The sequence below is a fragment of the Tiliqua scincoides genome, chromosome 11, assembly GCF_035046505.1.
Source record: "Tiliqua scincoides isolate rTilSci1 chromosome 11, rTilSci1.hap2, whole genome shotgun sequence".
NCBI lineage: Eukaryota > Metazoa > Chordata > Lepidosauria > Squamata > Scincidae > Tiliqua > Tiliqua scincoides.
Genome location: NC_089831.1, coordinates 18292746 through 18307365, shown reverse-complemented (window position 1 = coordinate 18307365; position 14620 = coordinate 18292746). Strand labels below are relative to the sequence as shown.

The 14620-nt window shown below is 45.1% G+C and overlaps 1 protein-coding gene and 1 pseudogene across 4 annotated transcripts in view; one reads left to right on the top strand and one right to left on the bottom strand.

The window, feature by feature from the left end:
* Positions 1–478: 478 nt before the first annotated feature.
* Positions 479–598, bottom strand: LOC136662964 (5S ribosomal RNA; annotated as a pseudogene).
* Positions 599–13345: 12747 nt separating this feature from the next.
* Positions 13346–14620, top strand: part of APLP2 (amyloid beta precursor like protein 2) — a 70583-nt gene continuing 69308 nt past the window's right edge. For 3 of the 4 annotated variants that reach the window (XM_066639805.1, XM_066639804.1, XM_066639802.1), the window contains exon 1: positions 13346–13507. In XM_066639805.1, the coding sequence (XP_066495902.1) occupies positions 13406–13507 (102 nt within the window). In that variant the 5' untranslated portion in view covers positions 13346–13405. The remainder of the gene's footprint in view (positions 13508–14620) is intronic. The other variant, XM_066639803.1, reaches the window with a different exon arrangement.

Here is a 14620-nt window from a genome sequence, read left to right as displayed (position 1 = left end):
CCTTCCACTCTCTTCCCCTCCTAGGTGTCACAGCCAGCAAGTATAGGAGATGTGGAGGCAGGTGGCAACAGCAGCATCTGGTACCACCAAGCCAATCTCTCACCTGAAGCAGCCACCCCAGTCTGCAGAGCTTCTGCCACTCAGTGAAGACAATGCCGAGCTAGATGGATGAACCAATGGCAGATTCCTCAGCATGCACACAACTCAGTTCTTCTGTTATGGAGAAACTTCTTAGAAGTGAGCAAACTGCTTTTGTTCCAGGAGGAGGCAATTCCTTTCCCCAAGAAGCTGACACCTGGTTTGCTCTTTTTTGTCTCTAAGCAGAGATGCCTTGACCTAGCAGTTTTCACCAGCTGAAGCAGTGGCTTGTGCCTCTAGGAATGTTCTGTCTTCTGACAGAAACAGTTGTGGTGTGAGAAGACACTTCAGTGTGGTAGTGGTTGGCTGGCAACCTTCAGTCTCGAAAGACTATGGTATAAGCTTTCAGCACCCGATATTCCCAGGCCGTCTCCCATCCAAGTACTAACCAGGCCTGACCCTCCTTAGCTTCTGAGATCAGATGAGATCGGGCATGTGCAGGGTAGTAACAGCCAACAAAACCATTTTCTTTCTCTTGCCTGCTGGGAAGTATTTTAGCTCTTTGTTCATAGGCTCACCCTGTGGAAATGTCATGCAGTTTTACAACTTTTTCGGCAAAACAGCTGCAGCTGTTTTTGTGGGACGAATTAACACCTCTCACAACTCGCACAGAGCCTCTTTTGTATGACTCGTGCAAGGGAGTCGAAAGCCAGGGCCTCTGGCAAAAGCTCACTGTGCAATCCTAAGCACATCCACTAGGGCATAAGCCCCTCTGAGTTGAATGGGACTTACTCCCAGGTAAGTGCATATAAGATTGTAGCCTCAGGTGAATTACTCATTGGGCTATTAGAGCTGCTCCTGGTCAAAAGAAATACAGTGGGCCCTCCACACCTGCAGGTTTGGGACAGCGGATTTCTCTTACAGTGGGTTCAAAACCCATGACCGGAGGACCTGACCGAACCTGCTGGAGATGACTAGAAGTGCCTTCCAGTTGCATCCAAGAGGTGTTCTGAGGTGCACAGTTTTACAAAAAACGAAGTGCCTCTCAGAAGCCTCTGGGAGGTGTTCTGAAGCATGTGGAGGCCAATGTGATCAGAAGACACTTCTGGTCACATCTGGAGGTCCTCTAAATGAACTCCTGCAGATCTCATTATCCATGGGTTCAGTATTCGTGGGGGGGGGGTGTCTAGGAATGGAACCCCCATGGTTACCAAGGTCCCACCTGTAATCAGCTTGCCCTTTCTGTGCAGTGCAGTGTCACCCACATAATGGCCAGAACTGGTATTTCTGCTGACCCAAGGAACTAATAGAGATCTAGCTGGGCTTATATAACAGTTGCTTGAAGCTTGCTTTCTCAGTCTGAGCAACAACCTGGGTTGGTGCGGTGTGAAAGCTGTGCAGTTGCAGGGGGATAATGATGGGGCAGAAGGGTGCCTCTCTTTCCAGTTGGTGGGGCACTGTGGAAAATTGGATGCTGGACTATACTGGCCTTTAGCCTGATCCAGCAAGGCGCTTCTTGTGTTCTTATGGTTTGTGCAGTTCATAAAATGTGGTTGCTGGACACAGTTCTTGCTCTCAAGGGCTACTGGTAAAGCACTGGACCGCAGCGCACTTCCTAAAGCAGGAGGCTTTGTTCTACCACTGCTCATTTTATTAGGTTTTTTCTTTTGTAGAAGCACACTTCAAGAGTCGGGCTGTTAGATCCCAAATGAAGAATTAACTACCAGCTATTTGCATTTTAAAAAGAACATGCAAACCTCTGTAGGCTTCTCCTCAGGACTTTTTATAACTCAGAAGCCAGCTACATCTGCGTTATGTAGACTTCCGGGACCCTGACAAATGACTGAAACACATCAGTGAACTTTAGAATCAGAACTATTCTTGTAATTCATTTCTTTGAAAGAGAACTCATTGACAAGTCTGTCTTAAATGCCAGCTCCCTTTCCCCTCTGCTCCTGTGTCGTCATATATTCCCTGCTGCTGCTGGAACATATGTTCTTGGAGCCCAAATATCTAGTGAATTCTTCCGGAAGACACCAATACCCACGGCTCTTTTTTTGTTGTTACAAACACCGTACTGAGGACTTGTCAACCAGTATTGCCTCAATGAATTCAGCACACAAAAAAAAAAGTTTGTTTTTTTTAACCAATGTATTTCAAGGCCGATGTTATAGCAGTGAAAAGTGGATGCCAGTGAGTTGTCATGGGCTTTAGGACTGCACAAAATCCTCAAGCAGATTCATCTTCTGAGGAATTTGGCATCACTGGAGAAAAGAGAGTATCGTGCATCTTTTCTCCTGTGGAGATGGTCCCATCTGTAGATCGTTCCTCCCTACCATCAGTAAGAGAGATATGAAAAGCCTTTCCCTTGACAGATCTTTTAGCCCTTCCTAGTATCTGACACATTGCTTTCTTTTCCTGCTTAAAACAGTCAAGGCCAATCTCCCTGAGAGACTGGTTAGAGTTTTATGATATACAAGTGCTGCTACTCACTTCCTCCAGGGTTAGATGGGTGTCTCCTTGCAAGGGAAGCATAGGCTAAACATCAGGAATCGTTTGGCATGTCTGTGATTTTTTTTTTTTTAAGGTAGTGTGGGATACAGAATTGGAAGAGAGGCTAGAAAAATAACCCATAACTGGTCCCTGTAATTCGGAAGGTCATGCAAACAGGGAAATCTTTCATGCGAACTCCATGCAAAGTGGGAACAAAGGCCAGTGCTGTTTGTATGGTGCTGTTTGGGCTCTCAGCTGGTCTTTGGAATGATGGCCAGCACCTGACATCACTGTTTTTGGAAGCCAGCCCTTAGTGCATAGAGAGCCAGGATGGTAGTTTGGAAATTGGACTGAAGACCTGCAAGATCCAAATCCCCACTCAGCCATGTAACTTCCCAAGTGACCACATGGATCACCTGCTTCACAGGGTTGTCGTGAGGACCAAAGGATGGAAGGAACTATGTACACCACCCTGAGCCCCTTGGAAGGGGCATAAAAATGTGAAAAATAAATACATAAATAAATGTGTTCATTTCTTAATGTCAGTGTGAGGACAACAGGACTTCCAAGGTTTAGCCACGAATTATAATCTTTTCCACATGTTATATCCAAGGCATGTGCAATCTGCAGTTGCCTGCATGCATATAACATAATGTGTGAATGGTGATTCATGCTGGTACTTCCATAATGCTTCCCTTTCCAAGTATTGGCAGCCTGAGGCCCCATTCCAGAAAGCTCAAAAGTTGTGGTGCATTGGACCTGGCCACCCTAAAGTGGAGATCAGGATTAGGATCCGAGCCCATCAACTGCACACCCCTGCAGGAGCGAGCTGAGAAGCCAAAGTAAATCAAGATCAGGAGAGAATATTGCAGCAGAGCAAAATTAGGAAAAGAAAAGACAAGAAGGCCCCCCGCAGTGTGCTGCCTGTAAGAGATTAAATTCCTTGCCATCTCAAAACACCCTGCACTGCCTCCCAAACCAGGTTTGCAAGAACTGTGGCAATGATTTTTTTTTTTTATAATGCTTCTGTGTGTCATCTGTTATCAATTATCACACCCTGCTGCGCCTCAAATGAGTAAGCAGACCAACAAATGATGAGGAACAATAAAAAGGTGACTTCAGCAGGCTCTAAGGGGAAAAGGGCTTGTCAGCACAGGTTAGCTCCATCATGTCTGAATGAACAACCCTTGAATCAAACCTGAAGGATTTGATCTTCCCAGAAGAGGGGTGGGGAAAAAAAAATCCCAAACCTGGGGCTATATTCAGTGGTGTGATGGTAAATTTTAAAGTGCAGGATCATGACGCAACCTATAGCCTTGCCCCAACCACTAAGTCTAAACAAAAAAGAAGAAGCCAACTTTAAATGTCATCATTGAAGTGTTTTCTTCTGTAACTTGTTCCTCCATGTCATATTATTATGCCATCAGGTGGATTAGAGTGCTATCCTATACCTGTTTACTCAGAAATCTCATTTCATTTACTGCCATCAGTGTGTATGGAGCTGCACAGTGTGATGTAACAAGGTAGATAGTTCCCTGCCTCAGGGAGCTTCCAAGCTATACTTTTGCCAGGGTGGGAGACAGAGGGAAGGAAGGGGGAAGCAGAGAAAATGAGGATAATTACAGAGGCACATTTAAACATACTTAGGGCACAATCCTAACCAGATCTACTCAGAGGTAAGTCCTATTTTGTTCAATAGGGCTTACTCTCAGGAAAGTGTGGTTAAGATTGCAGCCTTTTTCAGTTGCACAGACTATTGACCCTCAAAGGTTACGTCCTGTGAATATTGCCACAGAATAGTGCCACGAAAATATCACTTTAAAAAAGAAATCAAATTGAATAAAGCAAACCCTACCCTCTCATTAACAAACTCCTCATGATTTTGCTGGCTAAGTGGTATTTTCCACACAGCCTGCATTACGGCCCACTTGAAGGCCAGGCGCTGTCGCTTCTGCAGCAGAACTGGCCCCCACTAATCCCCCACCCCAGGCTTTTTATGCTTTTGCAAAAGTATCTCCTGTAACGCTTGGGAAGAAGCAACACGTAGAACGAAGCAGGGCTGTGTAGGGATCATCACAGTTCCACAACATAACAGAGGCAATGCTTTTAAAAAGGCTTTACTCAAAATACCTGCCTTGCATTGCCAGCTGGAAAGCCAGATTCCTGATATGCTTTAGAACAGCATTTCTCAACATTTGTCTCCCACTGTACCACCTATTGAAAGTACCCCTGGATGTAACTGGCAATGATGTCATCGCCAGTTACGTCCAGATTGGGAGGCCAGACACAATGCAACAAACATGGGTAAGAGGCTCAGGGCGGATGGGAGGGCTTTTCTGAGCATGTGAAAAATGCACACTGGAGCTCTGCCGGCCAAACAGCCTCTTAGCAGTGCTTGCCATGTTGCATTGGCGGTCTTGCTGCCAGGCAGCAGCGGTCTGGGGGGTCCTGTGTATACCACCAGACAGCATCTCAAGTACCACCGGTGGTTGAGAAACACTGTTTTAGAAAATGAAAGAATGGAAAGAGAGCCATCTGCAAATGGGGGGCATGCAAATGGGGCATGCCCAAAAGACTCTGTAGTAAAGACTGATCTCTTTGCTGTAAATCCTATGCTAGGGTGGAGCAGCATGCTTGAAGGAAAAGAAGGATTTCACTATCAGTTGTTTTTTGATCTCAGCCTTCCTCCAAGAACCAAGAGTGGCACACGAGGTTCTCTCCTCATCCCTCCCATTTTATTTTCACGGCAACCATATGAAGTTAGTCAGGCTAAGAGAGGGCTGAGCCTGGGAGCCTTGCTCCCTCCCCCCCCCCCCAAGATTGTCTGCCTTTGTGTGTTGCTTTGCAACAGCCAATGCCAGCCCCTTACTTAGTGGAGTCTCAGCTGTAGCCTCTACACCTCCCTGCCTTTGAAAAGGTGAATGGGGACACAGCAGAGGAAGTGTGGAGGAGAGTGCTGGGCTGGCCTCCTTCCCACTTCCTTTTCTGCTCTTTGCACACCTTCCTTTTTCAAAGACAGGGAACAGGTAGGAAAAGGGTCAAGATGGGCAGGTGGACCAAGGTGAGGTGCTGGTTGTAGCACCGGGGTCAGCCCGGTTGGCCATGGTTGAGGGCCCACATTGATCAAAGAGTTCTCTTGGAAGGGCCAACCCCGAGCCCTTCAGTGCCAGTGCACTGTCAAATGATGCCATGAGGGAGCTGGTGTAGGTCTTGGTGCTGTGAACCCCAGAAACCCATCAGTCTTCCATGTTTTGGCTTCTTGGCCAGCCTCACCTGATTGTCCTCAGATCCACCAGTGAGCTTGACAGCTGGGTGGAGATAGAAACATGTGTCTCACCACTCCTAATACAACTTTAACCTCTACACCATGCCTCTTATGCCTCCCTATGCCTCCCCCACCAGATCTCTGTAGCAGAGAGATCCCTGCTTACATCCACCTCTTTGTCCACCATTTCAAGACACTACTCCATTTCTCCTTGACAATGCATCCCATTCTTCAGCATGCCTCTCTCCTCCTGCTTCCCCCCCACCTCCGCATACACTGTACTTGAATTCATTTTATTATCCTGCGCTGCCATTAAGCCATCATTTATAATTATAATGGCCTTCTATCCTCACAGGCAGACGACTCCTGCGAAACAAGTGTCCTTACCTACAAATTATCTCCCAGAACTGACGCCGAAGCGAATCTGCAAATGTAGGGAATTCAGATGGCATGGATCCAGTTCAAATATCTTCTTCAACTGCCTGTTCTTTCCAACAACAACAACAAAAAATAAGCATGGGCATTTACTGTTGAAAGTGACCAAAGGGAGAGGAGAGGGGGAAAAAGAGATGACCTGGCTGGAAAATTTTATCAGTCATCTCATAATGTAATGATGAAAGGGGGCTACCGTAGTTGGTGTGGCTGGTCTCCCATCAGGTCTCCCATCAGAATGGTCTCATCAGTTTGCTCCAGTGGTGGGTGGTGGTGCAGAAACCAAGACTTTGTCTAGTCTCCATGAGGTTACTGCAGTGGTTCCCAAACTGAGGTGTGGCTTCAAAGCAAGCCGTGGCATACTCAGGGGCATTGCAGGATGTTCGCAGCATCCTCTTCCCAGGTGTTACCACCTTGGATCATTTAAGATCTCACGCAATTCAAGATGGTGGCACCAAGAAAGCTGTGGAAGAAGGGTGTTGTGGCACCAGTATGTTTAGGAACCACTGGGTTCATGAGACCCACTGTGAGATCAAGTCCTCAGACTCTCATGGTGTTGAGGAGAATAGCCTTTCCATGTATCCCCTACCTCTGTGGTCACCAGAAGTTGGTATCATGTATTCCTTAAGAACAAAAACATAAGAAGAGCCTTGCTGGATAAGGCCAAAGGTCCATCTTTCTCATAGTGGCCCACCAAATGCCTCACTGAGCACACAAGACAACAAGAGACCTACATCCCATTGCCACTCCCGTGCACCTAGCATTCTGAGGTAGTCCCCTTCTAAAACCTAGAGGTTGAACATACCCATCATGGCTGGTAACCTGTGATTTCCTCCAGAAATCTGTCCAATCTCCTTTAATGGCACTTTGGCCAGACACCATCACCACATCATGTGGCAAGGAGTTCCACAGATTAATGACATGCTGGATCAAGAAATATTTTCTTTATTTTCATTCTTCCTTCAGTGTTCATTTTTCATTCTTCCTTCAGTGTTCAAACCATGTCCTCATAAAACTCCTCACACAACTCCAGTGGCTGTGGAACGCCTGTTTGGTCAGGGGATCCCACCTACCTACCCATACTTTGATATGGCTTCTGTCCATGACACATTGCCTTTTTGCAGCTCATTTTTCCCAGAATGCACAGCCGGCAGAAAAGAGACACAATATCAATTCCGAGCTGTTGTTGGCGAGAGTGATGACATGTGTCTCACAATGTCATCAGCCTCAAAACAGCCAGGAAACTGTTATGCAAACCTGTAACTTTTTGCCATGTTCTATCAGAAATCCACCACTCTGTAAGCAAGTCCCCTCTCCGTTTCCTTTTTTTGTCCACTTCCTAATGGAGGATTCTGCAACAATCTCGCTGGTGCGGTCATATCCTTCCATTGTTAACAAGGAACTTAAGTTCTAGAGAGTTAACACCAGAACCCTCTTACTGGTGGTTTCAGGCCATTTTCTAACTCCCATCATCAGATCTGGCTCTGTCTCTCCACTGTCTCGCCTGTGCAGATTATTGCAAATGATATCATCTTCCACGCCAATATTCAATCTGGAGTCTAATTAAAGTGCTCCTATAAAACGACATTGTAAAGGCTGACCCAACTGCATCCTTGTTTCAGCTGAAGTATTTAAAAGAGAACAGAGACCAGCCAACAGCTTGCTTCCGCCAGTGACATCACTGAAAGCAACCACAAGTTGCCTCTCATCCACTACTGCTGCCTTTCTTTGCAACTGACATCATGGCTAACGTGCCCGGAGGGGACATCTCTGTTGCACGTAACTTTTGAATTGTTAGGAGATGTGTTGTCTGGCAGACAATGACAACATCTGTTTAGAACAGGGTTAACCAATCACTGCTCAGCCAGGAAGCTTACTGAGTGACCTGGGACCAATAATTACTTCTCCATGATCAATCTCAGTTTAGCCTCCCTCATAGGACTGTTGTGATAGGTAGCTAGTTTCAGCTTGATTCAGTTCTTGTGACTGGTGCTTTTTAGCCAGTTGGATTAGAATCACTATTTTTCCTTCTCTGTTGATCCTGGGCTCCACTGCCATGATGACCATGTAGCACTACTTACTTACTTACTTCGGTAAACCTTTATTGGCATATTGAAAGTCCACAAACAATAATAAATATAACAAATAGATACACTTGACCAGGTATTAGCATCTGACCTTTGCCATAGAGACTACCACTAAAAATCCCACCACCAAATTGGTGATGGGAGGGGAATAATCGCTAAGAAGAATTGGGAGAGGATCAACAAGGGAAACAGGAAGAGAAGTAAGAAAAGGGCCAAGTAGGTGGGACCTAAGATTATGATGGGCAGAGCACCGAAGAAGGATGTGATCCAGGGTATCTGGTTCAGCTGAACAAAACAAACAATCTATCATACATAGTCATGTAGCACTATACTGACTCTGGGAGGGAATGTAGCTCAGTGGTAGAGCCCGTGTTTTGCATGTTGAAGGTCCCACGCTCAATCCTGGGCAGCGCCTCCAGGTAGCAGTGGGGTCAAACCCCATGTGAAACCCCAGAGGGCCACTGTCAGTCATTGCAAGACTCAGCTAAGTGGACCACTCCAGTTACCTGGCTTTGAACAAGACAGCGCCATATGTTCTGCCTCAAGGGAACTCTTAATCTTTGACATTGAGGATCCACTGCACATCTATCATGGATACCCTTTGAGTTGCAGAGGATTCTGGGGAGTGCCCTCGAGCAGTGTTTCCGAAATTGTGGGTCAGGACCTGATTGTTGGTGGGTCCTGAAACTGACAAACTGAGAACTGACAAAATGTATTGAGCTGTATGGAAATTGAAACTGAGTTGCACGTGCGCTTTTACCCCTGAATAAGCAACCGTGCCTCGGTCCACTTCGAAGGACAGGTGAAGGGGAATACAAGGCCACAAAAATAGTCCCAATCCGATGAACATAGAGCTCAACAAACGCTCCAGAAGGCAGCCCCCTACCATAGTAAAAGAGATAAAAACAGAAGGTTGAGCAGCTAGTACGGTCAAACATTTTTTTTAAAGTCTCATAGAAGTTGATGGGTCCTGATTGAATGTCGTTTTAAAAAGTGGGTCCAGTGCAAAAATGTTTGGGAACCACTGCCCTAGATTGCACACAGTTGAAGATCTAGACCAGATCTATGGATCTTACTGGGTGTGACATAGAACACACCCACCACCATTCATAACAGCAGAGCTCGGACATCAACAGAGCTGCATCAGACTTAAGGGTCCCCTAGACCAGCAGTCCGATGCCCACAGCCCTTCCCTGTTCTTTGGCAAAGTAGTTCGTACCTAATCACAATGTCTTTCCTTCTGCATCGCACCTGCTTTCCGCCCTGGAATGCCTTTAGATTCCCAGCTCTAGTTTCACAATCTGAACTGTGGAATGCAAGTGCTCTTGAGCCAATAAACTTTTCCAGTCTGCACCACATTAGGTGCCCCACCTCGAACTTTGGCCCTGGTGACGATAAATACAGCAACTCCCAAACCTGAAGCAAGCAGCACTGTCACAGTTCATGTTATTGATAAACCCTGCAAAGATAATTTTGGAAAGCGTACCCAAAGAAAATCTATGGGTATATTTATTTACAAAGCACATGGGAAATCCCCCAGACCTATAAGTGTTGGTTTTGAAAACGCTATGAGCTGCCCCAATGGCCCCTTTTGGGATGGAAGGCAGGATATAAATATTTTAAATCAGTACAATAAAGCTTAGCTCAATGTTTGTAAACAACAGTTTCATTTAACAACATAAAAAATAGTCTTGTCTTTTGGGAATTCCAAAATAGTGTTTTGTCTCTCAGCATTTTAAGTGCTCCATTTCTTCCTGATTAGTCTCCTATATAAATACAATATAAATATAAATACAATATAAATCTCATATAAATAAATAGAATTAGGGCACAATCCTAACCTCTTATGTCAGTGCTTTCCAGCACTGACATAAGGGCAATGCAGCTCCGAGGTAAGGGAACAAACATTCCCTTACTTTGAGGACGCCTCCAAGTGAGTGACACCCAACTGCAGGATGCAGCACATGTCCCATTGGCACTGCTATGCCAATGCTGGAAAGCACTGACATAAGGGGTTAGGATTGCACCCTTAGGGCCCAATCCTATCCAATTTTCCAGTGCTGGTGCAGTTGTAACAGTGGGGTGTGTGCTGCATCCAGTGGTGGAGGGGTAGTCACTGGGGCCTTCTCAAGGTATGGGACCATGTGTTCTCTTACTGTGGGGCTGCATTGCGGCTACACCAAAGCTGGAAAGTTGGATAGGATTGGGCTCCTAGTCTCCTATAAAAATACAGCTCTTGGGAATCCTGTGCATGCTTGCTTGGAAGTAAGTCCTACTGGCTTCAGTGGCTCTTACTCCCAATTAAATGTGCGTAGGATTGCAGCTTTAAGAACATGACCTATGACCTGAGAGGTTCCTCAGTTCAAATCTGAATGCAGCCACAAAAGCAAACACTATCTTTACTATACGGGTAATAATACAGAGTAATCTTGGCCCGACCAGTTGTTTCAAGGATTATTGAGATAATATCTCAATATTATCTCACTGGCCCATCTCACCCCAGCATTGTCTGTTCTAGTGGCTGTCTGCTGGTATTCATTTGCATCTTTTTAGATTGTGAGCCCTTTTGGGACAGGGAGCCATTTAGTTATTTGATTTTTCTCTGTAAACCGCTTTGTGAACTTTTAGTTGAAAAGCGGTATAGAAATAATGTTAATAATGTTAATAATCTCCGGAATACTTTGAACAATTGCATTGAATACATGCATAAAAATGATATTAAACATCAGCTTATCACTCCTGCTGGTGAATCCTCCATGCTGTTTAATAGTGTATGTCTAAAAATTTTCCTGCACTAGAAATGTAAACTTGTTGCTAACAAGTGGTTGATTGGTACCTATGGCTGCCAAAGATTTTACTGGTCCCTGCTCCTGTGCTTTTACTAGCAGTTAGATCTGAAGACATTAGCAAGTGATAGCGCTCATCTTCACACTAGGAAACACTTCAGTTGCCCATTCCTGCACATCAAGCACAGGAGCAAGCTAGAACATTTTTTTCCTGGTCAGTTGGCAACCATAGATATAACCCTTTCTATTGCATCTCTACAAGCCTGATGCAAAGACTCCCTGCACCAATATATAAGTGTGGGGTGTTTATAGAGTGGGGCACCAACTGCTGTGCCAAGGGCAACGTTGTAAAACATGACATTACCTCGGCATTTCACTGACATTTTTGGAGTGCTGCAGGCTGACACACTGGGACACATACTTCCGATTCAGATAGCAATGGACAGTGTAATAGAGTTGCAGAGCTAGACGAGACGCAATGGTCCATTTACCACAACTGCCTGTTAAAGCAGAATATTCAGAGCCTCAAGCATCCCTTGACAGAAATCTCCAATGGAAAAATGAACGATTGCATTGCCTCCGCATTCAGGCTGCTCAATTACCAACCTACTTTTATAGGGTGGAATCATGTCATAATCAAAACGTGGGCCCAATCCTATCCAACTTTCCAGCACTGATGAAGCTGCAATGGAGCCCCGAGCTTCCCTTACCTTGAGGGAGGCCTTCATGACTGCCCTCCTGACCACGGGATGAGGTGCACACCCCACTGGCACAACAGCATCAGCTCTGGGAAGTTGGATAGGATTGGGCCCTGTGACTCCTTGTAAAATCCATTGCACCCAATGCAAATCCTGCCAAGAACTCAGAGAAGGCTGGAGCTCTGAAGTAGAGGATCTGCTTTCCACACAGAAAGTTCAATCCCTGGCAGCTTATCCAGGCTGTTCAGGGGATGACCCTTTCCTTTATTATTATTATTATTATTATTATTATTATTATTATTATTATTATTATTATTATTATTATTATTATTATTATTTGTTGTTGTTGTTGTTGTTGTTGTATTATATAGATTATGGGCAGGAGGTCTGGTCTAGAGGGTAGAGCCTCCGTCTGCCTGAAGATAACATCCACAAGGTTCGCCAGTTCTTGAATGTAGTCGTTCTTGAAAGAACCTTCTTTGAAATGGTAAAAATCCCTATTGAATAAGGAATTTAATAAAGCCTGCCTATGTAAACCGCCTTGAATAAAGTCTTGAATAAAGACCAAGAAAGGTGGTATATAAATACCTGTTGTTATTATTATTATTATATATATAATTTACGTTATATATAATATATTATGTTATATATTATATTATAATACACTATAATATAAAATAATAATCATTATTGTTATGTTATATTGTATTTTAAGTATATATAATATACTATATATATTATATAATATATATATTATATTATAACATGTTCTAATAATAATACTAATAGGATAAATTAATAAAATTAATTCATAAACAGTAAAATAACAATAATTTATAAATAAATAATTTAATAAAATTAATTAATTTTATTAAAAATAAGATTAAAATTAATTAATTTAAAATTAAATGTAAAATTAATTAAATTTAAATTAGCTCATTTAAAATTAATTAATTTTAAAATAATTTAATGGAATTAATTAATTAAATCCATCAATAATAGTACGACGAGATAACAATCATGAATACATAAATGACAGCCCCCATCCTAGGCATGTCTACTCAGAAGGAAGTCCCATTAGAGTCAATGGGGCTTACTCCCAGGAAAGTGTGGATGGGATTGGGCTATAATTTGATAAAAGAAAGTAACTAATAAAATCAGTCAATTAATTAATTAGGGGCTTTTGTAGTCCAGCTTTATCTGCTTTGCTCTGCAAGGCACTCACCCATCCCAGGGCTGGCAGCTGCCCCGAGGATGCTCCAGCAGTCCTGCCCAGAGGCAGGCGATGGAACGCTGCTGTTCTTCCTCCTCGCCTGTGATTGGATGTCGCTGAGGGGCGGGCGCGATCCCTTAGCAACGGGGAGAGAAAGAGCTCTTGTCTCTCATTGGCGGAGAGCCCGTCTGTCTTTCTTTTCCAGCCCCCCTTCCCAGCTCCGCAGTTAGGAGTGGTGGGGAAGGAGGGGTTTGGGGGAAGCCCCGCCCACTCGCGGCCCCGCCCTCTCCCGACTCCCTGCGGTGCCCCTTTGCCGCTGCCTCCAGTTGCTTCTGGGCGGCAGCGGAGGCAGGATGGCGGTTGTGAGGACGGGCATCCCCCGGCGGCTGGGGTGGTGGCTGCTCTTTCTCCTGGGGCTCACCGGCCCGGCGGCTACGCTGGCTGGCTACATCGAGGTAAGAGCCCCAAGCCCTGCATGTCTACTCGGAAGTAAGGCCCACTATAGCCAATGGGGCTTACTCCCAGGTAGGCAAGGAAGCATGCATAGGGTGGGCAGCCTGGAATCAGGCATGTCTACTCGGAAGTAAGTCCCATTCTAGTCAATAGGGCTTACTCCTAGGTAAGCAAGGAAGCATGCATAGGGTGGGCAGCCTAGAATCATCCAAGCCAGACGGGTTCTATCCAGCCCTCTTGCATGTCTACTCGGAAGTAAGCACCAATGGGGCTACTCCCAGGTAAAACCAATGGGCCTAGGTAAGCAAGCAGGTATGAGCAGCCTGGAATCATCCAAGTAGACTGGTTTCTGTCAGTTCTATTGCATGCCTACTCAGAAGTAAACCCTTTGGTAGCTAGTGGGACTTACTCCCAGGTAAACAAGCCTGCATAGGATGGGCAGTTTGGAATCATTCAAGTCAGACCGGTTCTATCAGTTCTATCCAGTCCTATTGCATGCCTACTTGGAAGTAAGCCCTGTGATAGCCAATGGGGCTTACTCCCAGGTAAGCAAGCATCCATAGGATGGGCAGCCTGAAATCTGTCAAACCGGTTTGGTTTCTATTGCATCAATTATAGCCCTATTACGTGCCTACTTGGAAGTAAGCCCTGTGATAGCCAATGGGGCTTACTCCCAGGTAAGTAGGCAACAATAGGATGGCAGGCTGCAGTCAGACCAGTTCTGCTTCGGATGTCCATAATAAGGTCCTGCTTTTGTGTCTCCACCATGCTCCAGGTGCATCCCCCTTTTTTAGCAGGGTTAAAAGGGGGATGTCTCCATTGGTTTCCTCTGGGCAGAGTGCTTGAGATTAACCTTTTGGGGGGGAGGGGTCTGACCCAGTGAGCTTTTCCTTCCCCTCCCATCCCTGCATCCTACCCTGATTTACTTCCCTGTAAACTAACTGTTCTAAGTTCTATACTGGGGTTCCTGTGTCGGGTATGTCCCCCCAATATTTCATCCTTAGTTGTCCTTCTGCCGCATGTTGTTAACTCCCCCCACCCACCCCATGGCTGACTTAAGATCTAGCATTTTAACGGGATGTTTTATATTTAATCTATAGGTTTTTTTCCCCCTC